Source organism: Megalops cyprinoides, chromosome 1, assembly GCF_013368585.1.
Source record: "Megalops cyprinoides isolate fMegCyp1 chromosome 1, fMegCyp1.pri, whole genome shotgun sequence".
NCBI classification, from domain to species: domain Eukaryota; kingdom Metazoa; phylum Chordata; class Actinopteri; order Elopiformes; family Megalopidae; genus Megalops; species Megalops cyprinoides.
Genome location: NC_050583.1, coordinates 22,416,414 through 22,436,757, shown reverse-complemented (window position 1 = coordinate 22,436,757; position 20,344 = coordinate 22,416,414). Strand labels below are relative to the sequence as shown.

Here is a 20,344-nt window from a genome sequence, read left to right as displayed (position 1 = left end):
TACACCATACCCAAAAACCCTGCGGTAGGATGGTGTCCCTGGCTTTGGTATATGTGTACTATATGAAGTCTTCTTTTCAGGCTGAGCTGGACACCTCCAAAGCTCCCCAAAATGGAGTGATGTCATAGACAGCCTATTCCCTGCCTCCCCCTTCTACAGCCATTCCTGTCTGTCTTGTTTCCTTACAGACAGAACATAGAGGACTGTAAAATACTTTCAGGGATGGAAATCTGTAATTTGACTGTATTTTTGAATGTGTACTTATCCCAAAAATATTTTAAAAATCAATAGCAATTCCAATCTTATTTTACGTAATAGAAAGTAACACTGCACAATACAATATTATATTGACAGCATATTCAAAAAGAGCAAGAAATTCATTAATGAGAAAATCACAACTAGTATTGAATCCTTCACAAGTTCATAGTTCATAGTTTGATCATGAGGTACTTTAATCTTCACCGAAGACCACCACTTCTGAATTACAGTAGAGGAATAAAGGGCACCAAGGCTTTGTGTTTGAGAAAAAAACCCAGTTTCATTGTTTAAGATCTGTAAATTGTTCCAGGGATAATGTCAAGATCCTACTGATATGTAAATGTGAAATAATAACAGTAGGACAGTCTAGTGATGATTTTTTTCAGATACCTTATGTAATGCTTGGGGTGAAGTGAAATTGTGTTGACGTAAAGGACTATTCCAGATCTATTTTAATGTTTGGTTAAATTGTTCTTGACCTTTTCAATGCAAGTAATGCAAAGCATTGTGAGTGAACGGTATCCAATAGCATTGCTTCACAGTGTGTGTGCGCATGTGCATGTGGGCATGCAATACCTTGCTAATATATTTCCAGTTAAAAGGTTTTGGACTCTCCTTAAAGTTAATTAGACAAATTGGATTCAATTTTCTGAAATGCTGATATTGAAAAGATTTGCATAAACTCAAGATATGGATTCGCAGTTTGAGAGATAGAATTACTCACAGCTTTTCAATTAAAGCTCTGGCAGTCAGTAATTTAGAGAGCAACTTTAATAACATATCAAGTGCAATAACTCAAGAACACTCAGACCTCCTATGCTATGAATAGTATTAGTGATTTGTTGTTGTACAGACTTGATTTGATAGTATATTTGACAACTTCAGGATATGTCATTTCTCCACCTCTTCTAGATCAGTCATGTCTTTTTTTTGGGGGGAGGGGGGTGGGGGTGTCTGGATTTGGTAGCTTTTTATACATCTTCAGTGTAAATGGGCATAGAGAGTCTTGTTTTAGCAGTCTGAGACTCCTCTCCTGATGTTATAGTGTTTTCCATGTAAGCTCTCACTTATTGCGGTTGATTGCAGTTGATTCAGTGAACATTCAAGTGAATAAATGAAGCGAGTTAATAAGAGTTTACCCAAGCACTGCCTCCAGAGAAGCATGAATGCTCTTTCTCTCTGTGTTATCCCTACGTCTTCAGCTCAGAGGCAACTCACTGCCTGCCCTGTTGTACAAACAAGCCGTACGCGCGGGGGAATGCTTATACATAAATAATGTTTTAATGCAATTATCCATTTTGGATTATGTACGTTTATGTGCTGTGCATGTCACCCATACACTGTAGCTTTGTAAATCACAGGAGGGCAAAAAACACCTCCTGAAAGGAAGGTGGGCACGATGTAGCCCAGCGTCCATAGGCTGAAGCAGACGTCTTGTGTCTGTGGGCAAGCCTGGCCCCGCGCCGGCTCCTAATCCACTTGGTGGCTACGGGGATAGAGGTCCGCTGTTTCTGGTGCTGACAGTAGCCCAGCACTCACAAACACTAACTTCAGTACCAAACTATATATGACTTTGCTTGACATGAAGAAAAAGTGTTCATCACTCATCTGTTTATGAGTCAACACTAATGATGTCAGAGGGAGCGCCGCCAGCCTCACAAACTATACTGTATAATTGATTTTATATAAAAGGCCTTATTTGTTTGAAAATTAGGCTCGTTTTCTTTTTTTTTTCTCATTCGTGCCATTTCAAGCATTGGACAGACACTCCCAAACAGAAAACTGCCTCCCACTGACAAAAAAAAAAAAAAAACACTTACTTCATACTTTAAGCAGTGGTTCCCGGGAGCTGAATGATGACTATGACTGTCTTGTATAATTGTTGTAACCCTGTCTTGTGCAAAATTAAAAAAACATTACTATAGTAGAAAAAACATATCAGGTTTCAGTGCATATTGTTTTAGGAATATTTCAGCATCATTTTCATCAGTAGAAAAAAGACTGAGGGAGACAGCTGTACTCCTTCAGTTCAATATCTCTGCAGTAAAGCTTGACTAAAATTTGTGCTTTGACATTTGCCATTAAGCTTTGATAATTAATTGATGAAATATTAATAAAAGCAATCATTAAAACATTCTTACACTTATAAAGTTGTCATAAGGAAAGATATATATCACGCTGTATATTTATACAATAAATATGTGTGTGCATGTTTTTTATTATTTACACAGTTTATTTTTGGAGAGCCAGTGTTTGAAAATAAATCTGAAAAATTAATCAGTACTTGTACAATGACACTACTATAAAACCCTGAGAAAAATACATTCATTTAAGGAGAGGTTATCTTAATTTATGATGTGTATATGTGGAGCTGAGAGTCTGCTCACAGACTAAGGGGTGTGTGGTACACACAGCACCCTGTGTTCCTGCTTGAGACACATCAACCCCCCCCATTCCACCCCCAGCCCAGCTGGCTCAGACAGGGACTCTCTGCACAGCTCTATAAGCAGCTTCTGTCAGAAAGGCCTGGAAAGTCTTGCCCATGATCATTACAGATGAGTCCTTTACCTTTGCAAGTGTTGAAAAGACTCTGTTGACCTGTGCTAAATTACTACAAAATGGAGAATGTTCCTTTCTCTCCCCCCTCAAAACCTTGACTTCTGCTAATGTTCCCTCTCTCGGTACTCAACTGTACGGTTACGTTTTGTTTGTGAAGTTGACAGATGGACTGCCACCTCATTAATCAAAGGCGGTGCATTTTTTTTAAATTTTCATAAATGAAAAAACATTTATATATTTATTTGCCGCGACATTTCGGCCACATAGCAGGCATATGCACTCATGTCATGTAATCCACTTGTCAAAACCATTTAGCTTCCTAGACAGGAAATAAATATAGATTCTAAATGAGAGGTATGAAATACACACTAGCACTTGCTATTGTAGGCAGCTTTCCCGACCACATTTTTTCCATTTTTGAAGTGTTAAAAAATGTGTCTGAAGTCCATTTAGATTATTCTGATTATCACAGATTTCCTTTGCTGGACACCAGATTGATGTTGAATGTGATAGATACACTTATTGGATACAGTGCAGCATTTTGTTGGATTGACTAATTGATGAGCTATTTTTTGTTGTTTGTTTATTTAATTATTTAATTATTTTTTGCAGGTCCAGTTCCACAGTTTTGTTTTAAGTGTTTTACTGGTTTAGATAAGACAGCGTAGTATGATTGTAAAAGCCATCTTCATTTTAATACATTTTTAAAACATTTTGCATATTATGTCACCTGCAGCATTGCCATGAATTAAATTGTAAGCTCTCTGTGACAATTTGTAAATGGCATAATGGCCTATGAAAGATGATTGATTTATTTCCTCACTCAACAAATAACCAAAACAGAGATATTGCATAACAAACACATCACAGAAGAGTATGTGAAATAGCAAACCGATTTAAGGAATCCTAAATGCATAAGTTGTATTTGATGTTTGCATCTAATGTAAGTTTGAAGTGAGTGTAACACCTCACTCTGTTACTGTCAAAGTCTAGATGTCATTGAAATATCATGAAATCTTTACTTGGTCTTTTTTTTTCAAATAATGGAATCAAACACATGTAGACCCATGTGTTCATTTCATTTCAAACAGTTATAGAATGGCAGAATTATTATTCATGCGGCATTTACTTGTCTACTGATGAACTTGTTGCTAACATGACAGATTCTTTTTTAATATCTGTCTTGTAAGTCACTTGGTGTTTAGTATGAGAGATTGAAGATGAGCTGCAATAACAACATAATCTATCTCTCAGTGCATATATTATTGGCACCTTTGGGGAGCTTAGAATTTCAAAAAACCATTTATGATGGCGGCAGTATGGAAGTATTGTGTGAAAAGATGGGGATTTGTTAAATGAACTTGTCTGCCTGGGCTCAGTGTGTTTCTACAGAATAGTGCAATGGATTCAACACAACAAAATCTTTAGCCCATCCCAGGAGAGCCAGGCTGAGGTAGCGTGACCAAGCCATGGTGATTACATATTTCTGACAATGACTTTAATGGTGTAAACAGCTTTACAGCAGGATTAATTGCTCCGTCTGCCCACTGTTTACATCAGGGCAATTACGTGATGCTTAATTTAATGAAAAGGACGTTTGAAGATTGAAATCTCTAAAATCTGTGCTGATAGGGACTGCCTGAATTGAGAGATATGCAGCTGAAAACCCAGAGATAACTTGTCAATCAGAACTCAACTGCACTGAACCCTTTCAAAGCCTGTGACAATTTTTTTTCTTTTAACCAGTGCAACAGACTGGGTTTTTTGTTTGTTTTTTTTCTACACTCACTGTGTCTTCGCTGTTTGAACCTTGAAATCTTTTACACATTATCTGCAGCCATTCTATTTTCCGTTGTTGCGTCAGTTTCCGTTCTCTTGTAATGTGTATTTGTCAGTATGGTACACCGGAAATGTAAAAGCTAGGTGATTCATGACAATGCCCTTCAGAGCATGTTTTATGTAAGCCTGCTGTGAAATCGAAGTAACAGGAGCGAGCATTTTTTTCTCCACTATTCAACAAAATAATATTGTGAAGTCCTTCACAGACTTTCCATTTCCCTGTGCTCTCATCCCTTTGATTAGCCATGATCAGAGAGACACCCTTCTTCCATTGTGACCATTTGTGAGCTGTAAACTCTCTAGCTCTGATCCTGCATAGAGGAATGCTTTTCATCTGTCTTCTCGACTTCAGGATTCATTTTCAATAGACTCCCGCGGATGTTTTTTCCATCTGATTTCCAGGAATACTGTAAAGGAGAAAGTTGTGTACAGAGCATCTGCTGAGAACTGCATTATACTGTTTTTATTAGTTCTTTTCTTGTAAAAGATGTGATGTAAATAACTCTATGTCCTTCACATTGTCTTTACATCTGTGTCTTTCAGATACTACCAAACTTCAGAACCCAAGTCGGAAGCAGTCAGTTTCCAGAAGCCTTAAACATCTCTTTCATTCTTCTAATAAGTTTGTAAAAACTCTTAAAAGGTGAGAATTTGTGTTTTAATTTTGCGCTTGTACAGTTCTGGGATGAAAACAATCACATTCACAAGGCATGCACTAACCAATTAAGACAGTTAAACATGATGAAATTGATCATGTTAGTGTTTAATTATTGAACAGCAAATATATTATTCATGTGATTCTTTTGCAAGCATCTTGCGAGACAAGTTGTATTGATCCTTTGCCCAGACAGGAAATTTGTGGCATATATCCCTAGCTGTAAGCAAACCCAGTAGGCTTGTCAGTTGTAGTAACAGAATGATGGCTTGATATTTTGACAGTTGATGCATTATAGGATTGGGGATGACAGATATTGGGAAATCAGATTTCTTTATACATGCATCTCTTACTGTTATTGATTTGCTTATATTTCTCTAAACAGCAAGTCAAGTCCGATGTTCCTCCTTAAGACCGTTCTTTTATTTGCCCCTACTATAGCTGTTTAATGTGTTCCTATCTCATTATTGTTTGATTGCAGTATTTTTTTGCAGTCAGGCAGTACACTGACCTCTTTGGAAAAGTGAACCAGTGATCCCAGATTGTTATGTCTTCCCAGGCTGCTTCTCTGCTTTCGAGGCACGATTCACCTAATCAGTTTATTCGCTCCATAACCTTTTTCTTGAGTGTAACGACGCTGCTCCAGACTGCGTTTCAGCTTGCCTTGGCACGGCTCACCCCCCGCGTAATGAAATCAGCCACGGTCCTAATCTCTTTGTTTTCAGGGGACTCTATGTGGCGGCGGTGTTCTATCACAAGGATAGCCTGCTGGTGACCAATGAGGATCAGATCCCCATTGTGGAGATCGATGACTCCTACAGCAGCTCCATCATGCAAGACTTTCTGTGGTTCGCCAAGGTACGCCCACGGCAATAGCTGTGCACCAGTCTGGTGCCTTGTGCTAAGATTTTCTGAAACATTCATTCCACAGATAATATAACAAATATTACACAAGTGGGTTACTGTTTCTGAATTTATCCGTGGTGTTAATGTTGCCAAGGTCCATAATATTAGGCACGCTGTCATGTGGAGCAGAGCATTTCTTGTGTAACACTTTTTATTTTACTCCCACTTTAGCGGAGAGGCTTTTCAAATGACAGTTTGATGTGTAATTTTTACTGCAGTCTGCATCTACTGTTAGGCTAACTGCACGGGTTGAGAGAGCAGGGTTTCCCGGTTGACAGATTAATTAGTGAGCTGTGCAGGGCTCATGTTACGGCGGAGGGGGTGTGACCAGCGCTTTGTGTTGGCAGCTGTCCTGCATGTGGGAGGATGTCCGATGGCTGCGGCAGAGCATGTCGGCCTCTATGTCCTCCTCCTCCACGCTGCAGGCCCGCCAGAAGATGCTAGCCGCCGCCGGGCAGCTCCAGGTCAGAACGAGCACTATTACGGGTTACCGAAGTTACCTTGGTTACCGAACAGCAGAATTCAAGGCCAATACCTCCACACCCCATCACTCTGTGTTTCAACCAACCCACCGACTTAAACTGTCTTTAAATTTATTTTAGGCCAGATTAGGTATTCCCAGTATGCATGCCTGTTTAAATTAGCATTATCATAAACGTGAACAGAGTTAAGGGGTCTTTACACCTATTTCCCCTGCTAGACCATATTTCTGTAATAGGGTGGAGTGCTGCACACAGTGTGTGCTGGCTGCCAGACTGCTGGCTGCCTTATCGTTCCTCTTCTCATCAGAATGAATTGTCTGAAGGCAGACCCTAATGGGGATCTGCTTACCAGCTCATTATGAGAGGGAAATTAAACAATTAGTCAACGCGCTCAGAATGTGACAGGGAAGCCGTGCCTCTCTAGAGTGTTCAAACGCTTCAGCCGCCTGTGAAATGACATGCCTCAGGAAATAAGAGCCTAGACTACCAACTCTCTAGTTTCCACTTATGTTTAATTCCTCCCGTCTTTTCGGCTGGTGTCAGCACATTAGAGTACCGCGTCTCTCTTTTTTCTGTGCCATATTTAATGCCACAGTAGTATTGAATGTTGCTCTTCCTTTTTTATATATCTGGCTGTCCTACAGAACCTCTTGGGCACCCATAACTTGGGCAGGGTCTATTATGAGCCCATTAAAGACCGGCACGGCAACGTCCTCCTGGTCACCATCAGGGAGATGGAGAGCCTCTACTCCTTTTTCAACGGCAAGTGGATGCAGGTGTCCAAGCTGCAGAGCCAGAGGAAGTCCCTGTCCACGCCTGAGGAGCCCACCGCCCTGGACATCCTCCTCATCACCATACAGGTGTGTACCCCGCCCTCAGTTCCCACCCCAACTCCTCTAGTAGATACGTCCCTTTCCATCATAGGTTCCATGGCGATGTTCTCTGCTGAGAGTGTTGTGGAGGGACGTGTGCTCTGTGTGCTCCCACAGGACATCCTGGCCTATCAGAGGCGCAGTCAGCACCGCCTCTCCCCCGGGCTGTACCTGGGTTACCTGAAGCTCAGCAGCTCCGTAGACCAGATCAAGGTGCTGGTCCCGCAGAGAGTCCCCAACATGCTGTGCCACTTCAAGGTCCGGGACAACTGGAACGTGTCCAGGTAGGATCCTCTCCAAGGATCAGAGAGGGCCTCTCCCTTTTAAACACATCTATGGGTACATTGCGAATAAAAAGACTTAATGGGTATTGTGTGTTTCCAAGTCCATATTAAAACCAAAAATGTACATAAGTCAACTATTACTGACATCTACAAAATCAGGAAAAAGCCTGGCACAATGTGTCATAAAATGAGCATCTTGGTTATATATAAGCAATTAAATTAACAGGGATTAACATTGGCCTTTTTATTGTATTTAATTCACTTTAACAGTTTGGCATAAATCTTGTAGTTTGACTCACTAACCCTTGGCAAAGTCATTGGCAAAGTCATGGTAACTTCTTAAATTAACGCTGCAAAATCGAAAATTGAGATGGTATTTTGAGATATATTTTGCATAACGTAAAAAGACATATATGCTATTTAGTCCCTCCAAAATACCTTTATACAGCATTCTTTGCAGTGCAGATGTTGAAACGTTCGATTACTGAATTCTAACAGCCAGCTATGCATTATTTTAAAGGCAGTCTCGTTTTCCAGTGTGCGTCCCCTGTCGAAGAGGGTTTTATAGCACGGGCTCGAGCCGTCATAGTCAACACACCAAAAGCTTCATCTCCTGAGGAATTCCACCTTATTTGATACTGCTTGTAAAAGGAAGGCCTTCGCGTGGAGTTGTGTATTTGGGCACTATCAGATATTATTCCTCTTAACTAGGGCTGGAGCAGCCAGGTAGAGGTATTTGTGCAATGTTGGTTGGCTGTGGCGTGAGGAATTCCTGGAGGCTAGACAGCGCAGGGTGTACATTGGAGAGTGTGAAGCGAAAGACAGAGGGAAAATCCGACCGCTTTTTTCCTCATCAGAGTCGCCCCATTGAAAGTGGAGAAAAGCAAAGGCACACAGTGTATAATTAAACGCCATGCCTAATTGAATTTTACTCTGATTTCAGGCGTTTATATATTTAGAAAAGTGGCCGTTCCAGGTCAGGAGATTCTCCTGAAGCAGGCATCGGTTAAATGTTGAGCTTTATTCCAGTAATATGCTCGTTGCCTCGGCGACAGCAAAGAGAACACCCTGAGATGAGAGGGAGTGTTTTTAGTAGTCAACTGGAGAAAGGGAAAGGGGAACGAAGGAGAATGAGAACACGGTCTCTTCGCTCCAACTTTGCCCAAGGATTTCTCACCGCATGCACACATAGTTTTTTGACACGAACATTTTTTATGGGCAAAACAAAAATGTTATTTGTTTTTGTTCTGTAAATGAACTATTTATTTATTTTAATCTCAGGTCACGACTTTGACCCCAGTAGGTAGGTCTAGACAGGGAGCACATTATCCAGCCACTCAATGTGGCAGTAAAACACAAAATTTACTATTGCTTTCTGTGCGTGGGACTGTGGCAGCCAGCGGGAGCCGAGTGTGTCTCAGACATGAGTCTCACACAAGGTGATGCCCATTGCAGGCCTGAGGAAAAACTGGGTGGGGGGGCAGTTTCCACAAGCAAGCCCCACAGACGCTGGTGTTTCCCTGTGCTGGGACACATAGCATTCAGTCCTTATCTGTCACTCAGATCATCCCACTTGCACGGCTCTTAAGTGTACGCAGCTCTGCAGCAGGTCTGCACACAGAGGCTGCAAACATGTGCAGCGCGGCATCTGTGGCGAGAAAGAGCACGGCGTTCATTCTTAAGAGTTTACTGCCTTTGAAATGTATTTTCAATCCACAGTGTTGCGCGGTGAGTTGGGAGCAGAAGAGTCATTTCTGTTCCATCAGCTTGGTTTTCACTGATATCGCGTTTCCATCGATATGATCTATTAGAAACTCAACAAGGGAGAAACAAAAAAATAACAGTGTCTGGTTCTGCCTCAGATGTCCCACAAAAATATCAGAAACATATACATATATGTTCTAAATAGAAATACAGTACATTATACACATTTCCCAGACTTTTAACAAAGTATAAATAAGTCAAGTAGTTATCCCTCAGTGACAAATTGCCTTCTGTCTCTATTGCACTTTTGTCTATGTACCATTAACTAATTCCACTGGTTGGCTTTCTTGGGTCCTCTGTAAAGTCCACTATAATCCCTCAATGTCAGCCAAGATATTAATACCGATAAATGGGGGGACGCTACTGGTACTTGATCCTGCAGGCTCCACTGATATAACAGAAGCCTGGGCTCTGGGGATATATGAAAACACACAGTCATGTCAGAGGGAAAGAAGTGCAGCCTGTTTACTTACTCCAAGTGTCTCCTTCTGTGCCTAGAGATGAGTGGGACTGGCTCCAGAGGCTGTCTGGACCGGTGCATGTGGAAAGTGTGGATCAGACAGCCGACTGCCACACTCCGCTCTTCTTCTATGAGCTCCAGATGGCTGTAAAAGGCTTGCTCAAACAAATCAATCTACCTCTTCACCAGGTACTTGTTTCACAAAGATGAGCGTACTCCTCTGAGCATGTGTGCATTTGCAGCATTGCTGCAGGTTGTGGTTGTCCTCCTGTCTGTCAGCGCCAGCATGCAGCAGGCTGGCTGTGTGAGGTTTTGTCTTCTGCTGTGAAGGGGTTCTGGCACCTCTCCTCGCCCTCAGACAGAGACAGTGAGGGGGCCTCTTTTAGCTGCTTGGCCCGAAGTATTATCCTCAACAGTGGAAAACCAAACTAAAAAACTCATTAAGCAGAAATGTCAACTTTTTGTCCATTTTCTATTTTCACTTTTTTCCCCTCAGCTTTTAAATTGAAATATTTCTCATTGGAAGTGACAAAATGAATCACAGAGGGTGAGGAGCTGTAAGATGAGCCCTTTCCGTTTACCTCAGAGGCTATTGCTTTTATTCACAGCAGGGCCGAGTGCTTTTCCTTTCACTTTAAGCCTCATTGGTGCTGTTTTATCAGCTCTTTATTTTGGGCTCTGTGCTCTGTTGAAAGTTGTTCATGTCATAAATTTTCCAGTATCTTGCTGTTGTACTTCATTGCCATATGTCTCCCAGAGAAGCCTGACAATAGCACCGCTTTAGTTTTCTGCTGATAAAATTTGTGTCCCTGTAGTCTTGCATGGGGAATTTGGCTACAGCACAAGATTGGTTTTTTTCATTGAAAATGTTGTAAGGATGCAAAATCTGATATGGGACAAATGGTTACAAGTAGGTTTTAAAAATAACATTCAGCCCATCTTACACTGCTCTGGTTGGTGCATGCTGTTTGTTATCCAGGCAGGCAGGCACTGGTGGAGCCAGATTGACAGGTCGCGTGACACAGCCATACTGTAAAAGTGGACAGGTATTTGAGCGAGGTGGCGGTTCCGTGTCGTGCCGTAACCCTGTGTGTGCATGTGTCCCTTGTGCAGGCCAAGCACTTCCGTCTCTACACACAGGAGGTGCTGGAGCTGGGGCACAATGTGTCCTTTCTTCTGCTGCTGCCCGCCTCAGACGATGTCTGCACTGCCCCAGGACAGACTAATCCTTACACCCTGCACTCAGGGTTCCTCAACCTCCCTCTTCAAATGTTTGAGCTAGGTATACTGGCTTCTGTTTCACCTACAATATTAGCTCAGTGGCCTTATAAAAATCCACAGATTCCTATCTGTTCCCCCTGCTCCCAGCGGACCAACAATAAATCACACTCATGGCACAGACTGCAGCCTCCTCTGTAGCTCCTTTGAAGACTTCTGCCCAGTGAGACCTAGAGAAAACATGACTGTTTCAGCCTCAACAAATAATTGATGCCACAATTAAAATTTGAATAATGCTTAAATTCTAATTCTAGCCAAAGAGGAGTTATTTTAAAAATGCAGGACTGTTAATGTTCTCGTTATGGCACAATATGTGCTTTTAACAATAAGCTTTTAGCTGAAAATATTACTAAAATAAGATGTGAAGAAAGCATGAGAAAAAAGCGTGTGAGGAAGTTTAATTTGTCAATATCAAACGCCATCTTCTGTTGAAATGGTTATTTTTAAATCACACTATTTAAATTGGCCTTTGTAATGATACTAATGTCATGCCCTCTCTGTCTGCAGTTCACTTTTGCACTTATAAGGAGAAATTCATCAGCCTATACTGTCGCCTCTCCTCGGTATTGGAGCTTGATGCACTCATTACCCAACTGGCATTGCGGGAGGCCATCTTGGATTCTGAAATTGCAACTGCCAAACAGAGGCACCAGCATATTCTAGACTACATTCAGGTATGTTGTGCATCACATTGACTTAAACAAAACTGTAACTTGACACATTATTTCTGTATTGCAAACAACATGCTTATCTGAGGTTGCTTACTTCTTCTCTATATTTTCACGATATTTAAAACATTCTGCTCTTTCGTCTGAGCCCAAAAATATTTTATATCCTAGTATTGAGATATTGAGATATTTTCACAAAACAAATTTAATGCATATTGTGCGAAACATACATTGTAAATTGAAAGGAAAATAAAAAATGCAGCAAAAACAACTGAAGTAATAATCCAATTAGAACAGTTTATTGATGTAGTAAAATATAACTACTGAGCTTATAAACTCTAAAGTGGCTTGTTTTCTTTTTAAAAATAAAATAACATCCTACCTCATTCTCCAGGCTCTGTTCTACAGAAAAGCATCTGTAGTTTGCCTTATGAAGAAATAATCCAAGTTTACCACTATGGTCTTGGCAATTAATTGAGATCAACCACAAAACCACACGTGTGTTTGTGTGATCTTGTATGCAAGGCACTTGGAAAAAGTGCTGCGCAAACCACAGATTACATACTGCCTAAGAGCAACAGGGGAAAAAATAATACCAATGATGTGTGTTTGTGTGTTTGTGTGTGTGTGCGCGCATGTGTGTGTGTGTGTGTATTAGCTCTGCAATGTGGCATCAATTATCAGGGAGTGTGAAAATGTTAATGTGTTAGGTAAACCATGTGAAAAGGGTGACGTCTGTCAGAAACACACGATGTGAAAAGGACTTAAGGTTAGGCTTATTTTCTTTTATTGTGACCTCAGACTGTTTCCATCACCCATGATCTCTATCTGAAGCAGACACTGTGCTGCCAGCTCTGACTTTCCATGCTCCTTTTCTCAAGGTTATGGGGGCGTCAGGCGAGAGGAGAGCCTCTCAGCAGGGAGGTCAGTCCAGTCAGGGTGTTTGAGGGAGGGGGAATACGCCATAGGCCAGAGTATATTCCTCAGATAAGATGGTATTGATCACATGCTTGGAAGTACAATGCAGAAGTGTGGCTCGGTTTTCCTCTGTTGAAAAAATCCATCCCACCTCAGCTTCAACATTCAAAAATGTTTAAAGCCTAGTTTAGCGTCAGTTCAATGGTGTAAACAACATTTAGAGAATCTTAATGCGCAACTAATCAGTCTGCAATGTTAAAATATTAGCTTCCATTTACTAATGCAGTATTTAGTCATGGTGCATTGCAATATAACTTGTTGCCACGAATGGATAGATACAGCAAGCAGTTGACACATTAAAATTTTAATAAGACATTAATAAAGTGTTATGTGTTGTGAGTGTGACATTTAAAGGGACAAAAGTCCTCTCATATCTTTTTCTCTCTTTGTTCATTTACCATTCAATTATGTACTTCTGTACCTTATTTACAATTGCTCGGTGGTCCTGCTTATTATTTTAGCTGAATCCTCTCAGTTTTATTTAATGGGAAAAGTCATTCAGTGTGCTCTGCGGATAGTTTTCTCCAGCTCCTCAAGCTGTCTCCCTGCCAGAAGAGACTAAGGCCAAGAGTTCCCGTACGTGCTATTCACTTTGCACATTTTGGCCCAAGTCGTTTAAACCGTTGCTTAAATGTCAACAGAAGATAGCAGATATTCTTGGTGTAGTTCACAGCCGGTATGGGTTAAATGAATCAAGTATGTGAGGTAGGGATATTTTGGATGGCCCTAATTTAAAGATACACACCTGCTTTAATCTAACATTACAAAATCCTGAGGCAACTGATTTTCAACTTGTTTTCCTTATAGGCATAATGTATCTTTGCTCATCTCCTTACTATGTGTCACACACTCTGGGAAAGATGGGCAAAAGCTGCACCCACTCCTAAGGCGATGTGTCACCCTCATATCCTAACAGCAAAAACCCAGTTTATATCCACTTGTCTTTAACAGAAGACAAGTGATACAGTTCCTTTGTTGAAAATGAAAGAAACGCTGCCCATACTGTTGTGCTTGACACGGTTCCCTTCCTCTCATCTGAGCTATAGCATACTTTCCAACAGAGTCATCCTTTGGTGTCAGGCCTCATTCTGGGAGCATGGCGCTCCTGCCAAATATGCCAGAAAGGGCTCTAATTGCTCCATGAAATGAGTTTTTGCTGCTTTTTTCTGCATAGGCGTTCTGCTGTCTTCTCTACCATTTGAAATAAGCCCCAAGTCATAAATACAGTTTCAAAAGGTGTAATCTCTGGGGTGGCTTAATTGGAAGGAAAATATGAATTCAGCAATAGAGGTGTCAAGGCCTGTGAGATAAGATCGGGGCCATGTTCTAACTGTCATATAGCGTGGTGGCAATTTCAAGCATGATTGTCAGGCAGCTGGTCACTGTTGTCTCTCCTGTCTGTGAGTGACATCATGATAAATACATGAAGAAAAAACATCTGGGTGTGATAAACTACATACTGATGCAATCCTCGACAGTTGAAAAAGCATGCCAGTGGACTGATTCAGTCAGTAGTGGTGTGGTAGCTCAAAATAATGAGTAAAGGTTTGTGTCCCACATTTAGAGTGGGAGTGTGCATTCAGGCTGCCTTAAATAACAATTGAAACAGGACTGGTACAGGAAACTGAATCAGAGATCTGATTTTAAAACGTATTGAAACCACATCCATGCTTTCATCAGTTTGCCCTGTCATTAGCATTCATCAGACCTGCTCTCTAACCACTGGTGGAATTCAGGAGTGATGAGCACCAGTCCATACTCAGCCAGTTGGAATCTGAGGCACAGTTTGTCATCACCTTTACAGTAACCAGTGCATTCTCTGCTTTGGCACGCTATTCACTGTGACATTTCTGGACGGCATTTCATCCATAAATGTCAAAGGGAAAAAAAAAAAAAAAGAAAAACAGAGGCATCATAGATTTTTTTGCGAGCCATTAAATCTCTGAGTGACGGAGCCTTGCAGCCTGCAACTTCAATGCGCGCCTGGTGTCCCCGCTGTGCAGCAGATGGACGAGATGAGGAGGGAGATGCGCTGGATCACGGACGCCCTGCAATACGCCCGCTACAAGCAGCCCCTGGGCGGCGTTCCCATCACCTGGCTGGTGGACCCAAAAGTGGAGACGGCGGTGCAGAAGAATGACTCCACCTCCTCTAACATGGACTACCTGCCAACCCCATCCCCCTCGCCAGAGATGCGCAGGAGGAAAGCTGTGAGCGGTATGTCTACCGCAGGGAAAGTGTCCCCCATTTCAAGAACCATCCCAAATCTTGCTGTCATTTCATTCAGCCTATACTTGTCTCTTTCATATACTCATATACTAATAGTGGTTGTACATTATTAATGAATGGGATGGCAGCGTAGCATAGTGGTAAGGAGCAGGACTCATAACTGAAAGGTTGGCGGTTTGATTCCCTCCTGGAGCACTGCTGCTGTGCCCTTCGGCGAGGTACCTCAGAGTGCCTCAGTAAATATCCAGCTGTATAAATGAATAACATTTGTATACAAAATTAAAAATTGTAACCAGTGTAAGTCGCTCTGTATAAGAGTTTCTGGTAAATGGCAGTAATGTATTGCAATATAATGTAATGAGTGAATGTATGATCCTTATTACGTGTGTGTCTCTAGATTCCCAGCCTGGGTCAGATGAAGAGGGATGCTCCGAGGTGTTCCTCCCCACGGACAGCGACTACGACTCGAGCGACGCCCTGAGCCCACGCGACCTGGACCTGGTGTACTCCTCTTCACAGGACATCTCCCAGCAGGCTGTGTGCGCGCTCAGCGGGAGCGCTCCCGACGTGCTGCAGGTGCACGAGGTCAAGTACAGTGTGTGCCCCAAGGACAGCCTGGAGGCTGAGACCTGCACCAAGAACATGGAGGGCCTGACGCTGTCGGGGAGCGCGGCCAAGGCCGCGGAGAAGGCACCCTCCGGCAAGCTGCTGGCCAACCTGCCGACCAAGAGGAAGCTCCTGTCCAAGAGCCAGGCCCAGCACAGCTGCTTCAGCGGGCCGCACCGCTGGCTTCGCGTGCAGAGTGAGAGCCAGGCCTCCTCGCTGTCCGAGGGCGTCTACACACAGCAGCGCGACACCGAGCTGCCGCTGGAGTCGGCCGCCCGCGGCGCCATCAACATCTTCGCCGAGCTGCCCCAGAGCACCTACGTGTCTCACGCCACCTGCCACCTGGAGGACAGGAGGCCTCCGCACAAGGAGACCAAACAGAATGTGCGCAGGATTTTAGTCGAGCCCTGCAAGAAGACGTCGCCCAGCCAGGAGGTTAGCGGCTGGGCCCGAGGCGCTGTGGAGTGTGGGGCGGGCACCGACTACGACAGCTCCACAGCACAGGACGTGGACTCCGATGACCAGACTAACGCTCAAGTATCCGAAATACTCAGCAGCACACTCTAGGAGACAGCAGTTTGATGATTTGACGTAATTCACGATGCTGTACCCTCCTTATTCAAATGTCCATGTTTTCAGCATGGCCTCTCTCCATGGTAACTTCTGATTCCAACACACAGGCATGCACATTCTGTATATGTACACAGATCTAATCGGACACTGCATCCTTTCAACAGAATGTATAAACTGAAGTTGCTGGTCAACTGTTATAAAATGTAAAATCCATGGCTTTGACTGTTAAAACTATAATAATCAATGCAACATGAACTGAAGCACTGCTTTTAATATTGAACTTGAAACTGTGCCACCATTTGAGGCCGTAATATAGATCGCAAGATATTTGAAAATAGCTCAAATGTAACAATTTCATGAATTGGCATTTTTGTAGTCTGTTTCCGTGAATACATGTTGGGGAATGTTGCAGTTGAGACATATTATAAATATTCAGAATTACTGAATAAGATTTTATCTTGGTGTTGTATGCCTTATTAACTCCCAGATGTGACCCATTGTCATGATATGGTGTACAAATGTACTCCGCCAGCAGAAATCATTGAATTTCTTACATTACTTTTTCTCGCTAAAAATCTTCTCTGTTCTTAATCAATGTGATGCTGCTGCATGGCCACTTCAGTGGTGTGCGAACACAGACAACTCTGGCGACACCTATGAATAAAGTTCACTCCCTTCAAACAGAATATTTTTCTATTGGGAGTATGAGGATGGCAGTGTCCCCAGTTTAGATACTGAGGTTAATACTGAGGTTTTCTTTAATAAGACTGCATCAGTCTTCACTTGGTAGTTGGTCCAAAGTGAAAAAAAAAAATCTGATGCATGGGCATGCCATCTACCAGAGTGGACTGAGATTCAGAGCTCATGCTGGTTCTGACTGCCTGTGTAATCTACATTCCCCTGGGACTGCACTGAGCTCTCTGGGCTCCAATATAGCATTGATCACTGCCTCATTTATATTCACATACAATAAGATCAATTAATTGCCACTTTACACTAAAAAAAATTTAATCATATGATGTGTTAATGTATTGCTTTGAAAGAAAATGTATTTTACGGGCATGGAATTGTCTTATGGTGTGTATGCCTTTGTAGTCAGTTGTACCCTGTATGGCTTTAAAGGGAAGTGCACTGGACACAGCTGAATTGATTATGAACCTCTATCGACAGAGGCAGTTTATACACGGCGGTGAACTACAGATTCTGTTCTATCCAGCGGCTCAAGGTGTCCTGTCTATTTCTCTACAAGTAAAAGTGATTTGTTGTCCAGATTCCCTCTATTTTGTGAAAATGTCTAAAATATAAATGGCCTCTGTAGATAATTAAAGCAGAAAGGAGCTCAAGAGCAGCAGTGTGTTGTACTATATAATTAAGCACATTGACTAGAAGTTGCACATTGAAAAAGGAGTTCCTCTTGGCACTTGTTCTGATGTTAAGTGAAGCAGAAACCAACCACTTAAATGGTTTTGTGTGTGCTAGAAGCAAGCAAGAGCCGCTCCTGTTGCTCAGATAATGACTTGCATTAGGCATATCTTTCACCCACTGTAGAACACAGGGACTTAGAGGGATTTATAGAATTAGTTCACTGTCAACCAGCATGGGCATTAAAGTGGTGACTGACCTGTGTATATTTTTCAAGCTTTTACCACTAAAATGATAGTGTTTTGATGTTTGCAAACAGGTATTTTCTGAAGAGGAATCAAATATATTTAAATTTGAAACAAGCTCCAAAGGCGGCTTTGATATTTTACTAGTAGCAATTTGTAAATTGCCTGTTGCTCCATTGCAATGTCATAATTCGCTGATTTTGCAGTGTATTCAGAATAACAGGTATTTGCACAATTTACTGTATGCTTCTGAGAAAAACATTTGCTTTATCGTCTTAGCCATTGTAGATCATATAGTAAACTGATGTCCACATATTTACACAGTATCTGCTTTTTACCATCTTTTCATTTAAAAAACAAGAATTCCATTTGCACTGCAGTTCTTTCATTGTTTTTTTTTTCAGATAATGTTACAGGAATTTGAATTTGAATATCATATTCATCCAAAACATTGGTGGCAAGTTCTTTATTCATGACAATTACATGACATTTCAAGCAATGTTATGCATCTCCTCAGGCTGTTTAAGGTATTCCTTGAGATGAAATGTAATATAGCCTATTTTATTTTTCAACTGTGTATTTTCATCCTGTGTATTAAAACTATACATACAGTTGGGTCTTAACATATACAGGACAGATAAGAATGAATTCAAGTGTATGTAAGTGAAAAGCATGTTCTATCTAAATATTTTTGCATAATTCATTTTATGGTTAATATTTATCAAGTTAATTGTCTATGATATGGCTGAGTGGGTCCCTCCACCATAAAAATTTGTTTGCTGCTGACTGGCTTGTGTTAAACCCTGACAAACTGAATTTTTGTGTCATGGCTGATATTGTAAATAGAGAATATAATAATATAACAATTATTTGACTCCATTACTATGCAGAGATGGTGCCAATGAGTCAAAGAACCCCTAAAAGAATCCCTCTTTTCAAGTAGGTAGCAGGAGATGGCTGCTGTACTTAGTCTAAAACAATTTTTTAGAGGTCCTGGCACAGTGAATTGAAACAAGTTTCATCAAAATTCATTGTAATGGGACTCCACTGTCTTATTTGGCATTGTCTTTTTGGTCGGCCTTGCTGGTATCATTTAATTAATATCCTTGATTTCCTGTTACAGACAGGAAATGAGAGAGAAGAGGCACAAAGGCAAAATTGTTTACAGTACACAGGCAATATCATTATCTGCAAATTGTTTCCCTTTTTTCAACTCTGTCTTCAAATGGCACTTTTGGAATAATTAGGACCTTGAGGAAAATGATGGAGATAATATTTCGGAACAGTCAAAATCTGTTGCTTTATTTGGAAGTGTGTTGTGTGTTTTTGCTTCAAAACATGGTCATGTTTTGTCTCAGATATTGGGTCTTCACAGTTTACTTATGGTTCTGAAAATGTAACGTGTGCGAGCATAGCCCATCTAATCTGATTCAGCAGAATCCCAATCTCTGTTCTGCAGCTGCCACTTCTTCACTAAGGATGTCAGTGTCAGTAAGTATTCTTAATCAAATGTAAGTGGCTGTAAAGTTCCTTTATGTATTTGAAACACTGATAAATATTGTTGGGGGACATTTTTCTTGCACATAAACCTCTTCCTCCTTTTGTTCGGAATGTGAGAGATGTGATTGTCCTTAACATTTGTGGCATTTGGCAACAATTGGTTCATGCAGCATTGTGAAATTTTGAACTTTGAATTCCAAATAAATAAGTTGTCTTTAAAACCTGCTCGGTGGCGAGAACTATTTTAGATGTGTCTGTTTTGTTTAGTTTGAGTCGCAAACATGCAACTCATAACACTGAGCTTAGGTTTTTCTGTCACTGGTATGTGTCAGGTATGACTTGCAAAAAATTGTTTGCGTGAATGGTGAAAGGTTTCACGCAAGTGCACCCTTGGCATTTAATTTCGAGAAATGTGAATAGAGGAGCCCACTGCATAAACATATCAAAACTTGACCAGACATATATAGTCTGTGTAATAACATTTCAGGCTGTGCTTTGGTCACAGGGAGAAGCCTGAGTTCCAAGCTGTTTTGTGGGTTTTGCTACTAAATGTATTTATGAGTGCAATAGTCAATTACAAGTAGCTACCATACAGCTACATACTGTGTAACCCTTATTCTCTGTTCTCATAAACTGAAAGCTTGCACCTTACCAGAAGCCACACCTTAGTATATGTATACAGTTAATTCTTCATTTAGAGTGTTTAAGGTATGTGCCTCTGTGCTGTATTATTAGATTTTGAAAAGCACAAGCAACCCATAATTCCACTAATTTGTACATGAGTGTAACCTGCATATTTATAAATGTATTTTCATTTGCCTTGGAT

At 41.4% G+C, this 20,344-nt stretch overlaps 1 protein-coding gene across 4 annotated transcripts in view; it reads left to right on the top strand.

Moving 5' to 3' along the window:
* ankfn1 (ankyrin repeat and fibronectin type III domain containing 1) overlaps positions 1-18,143 on the top strand; it is a 127,436-nt gene extending 109,293 nt beyond the window's left edge. For all 4 annotated transcript variants that reach the window (XM_036546918.1, XM_036546926.1, XM_036546901.1 and 1 more), the window contains 10 exons: positions 5,200-5,299; positions 6,037-6,169; positions 6,565-6,681; positions 7,344-7,559; positions 7,689-7,855; positions 10,118-10,268; positions 11,193-11,361; positions 11,865-12,031; positions 15,007-15,220; positions 15,630-18,143. In XM_036546918.1, the coding sequence (XP_036402811.1) occupies positions 5,200-5,299; positions 6,037-6,169; positions 6,565-6,681; positions 7,344-7,559; positions 7,689-7,855; positions 10,118-10,268; positions 11,193-11,361; positions 11,865-12,031; positions 15,007-15,220; positions 15,630-16,405 (2,210 nt within the window). In that variant the 3' untranslated portion in view covers positions 16,406-18,143. The remainder of the gene's footprint in view (positions 1-5,199; positions 5,300-6,036; positions 6,170-6,564; positions 6,682-7,343; positions 7,560-7,688; positions 7,856-10,117; positions 10,269-11,192; positions 11,362-11,864; positions 12,032-15,006; positions 15,221-15,629) is intronic.
* The last annotated feature ends 2,201 nt before the right edge of the window (positions 18,144-20,344 follow it).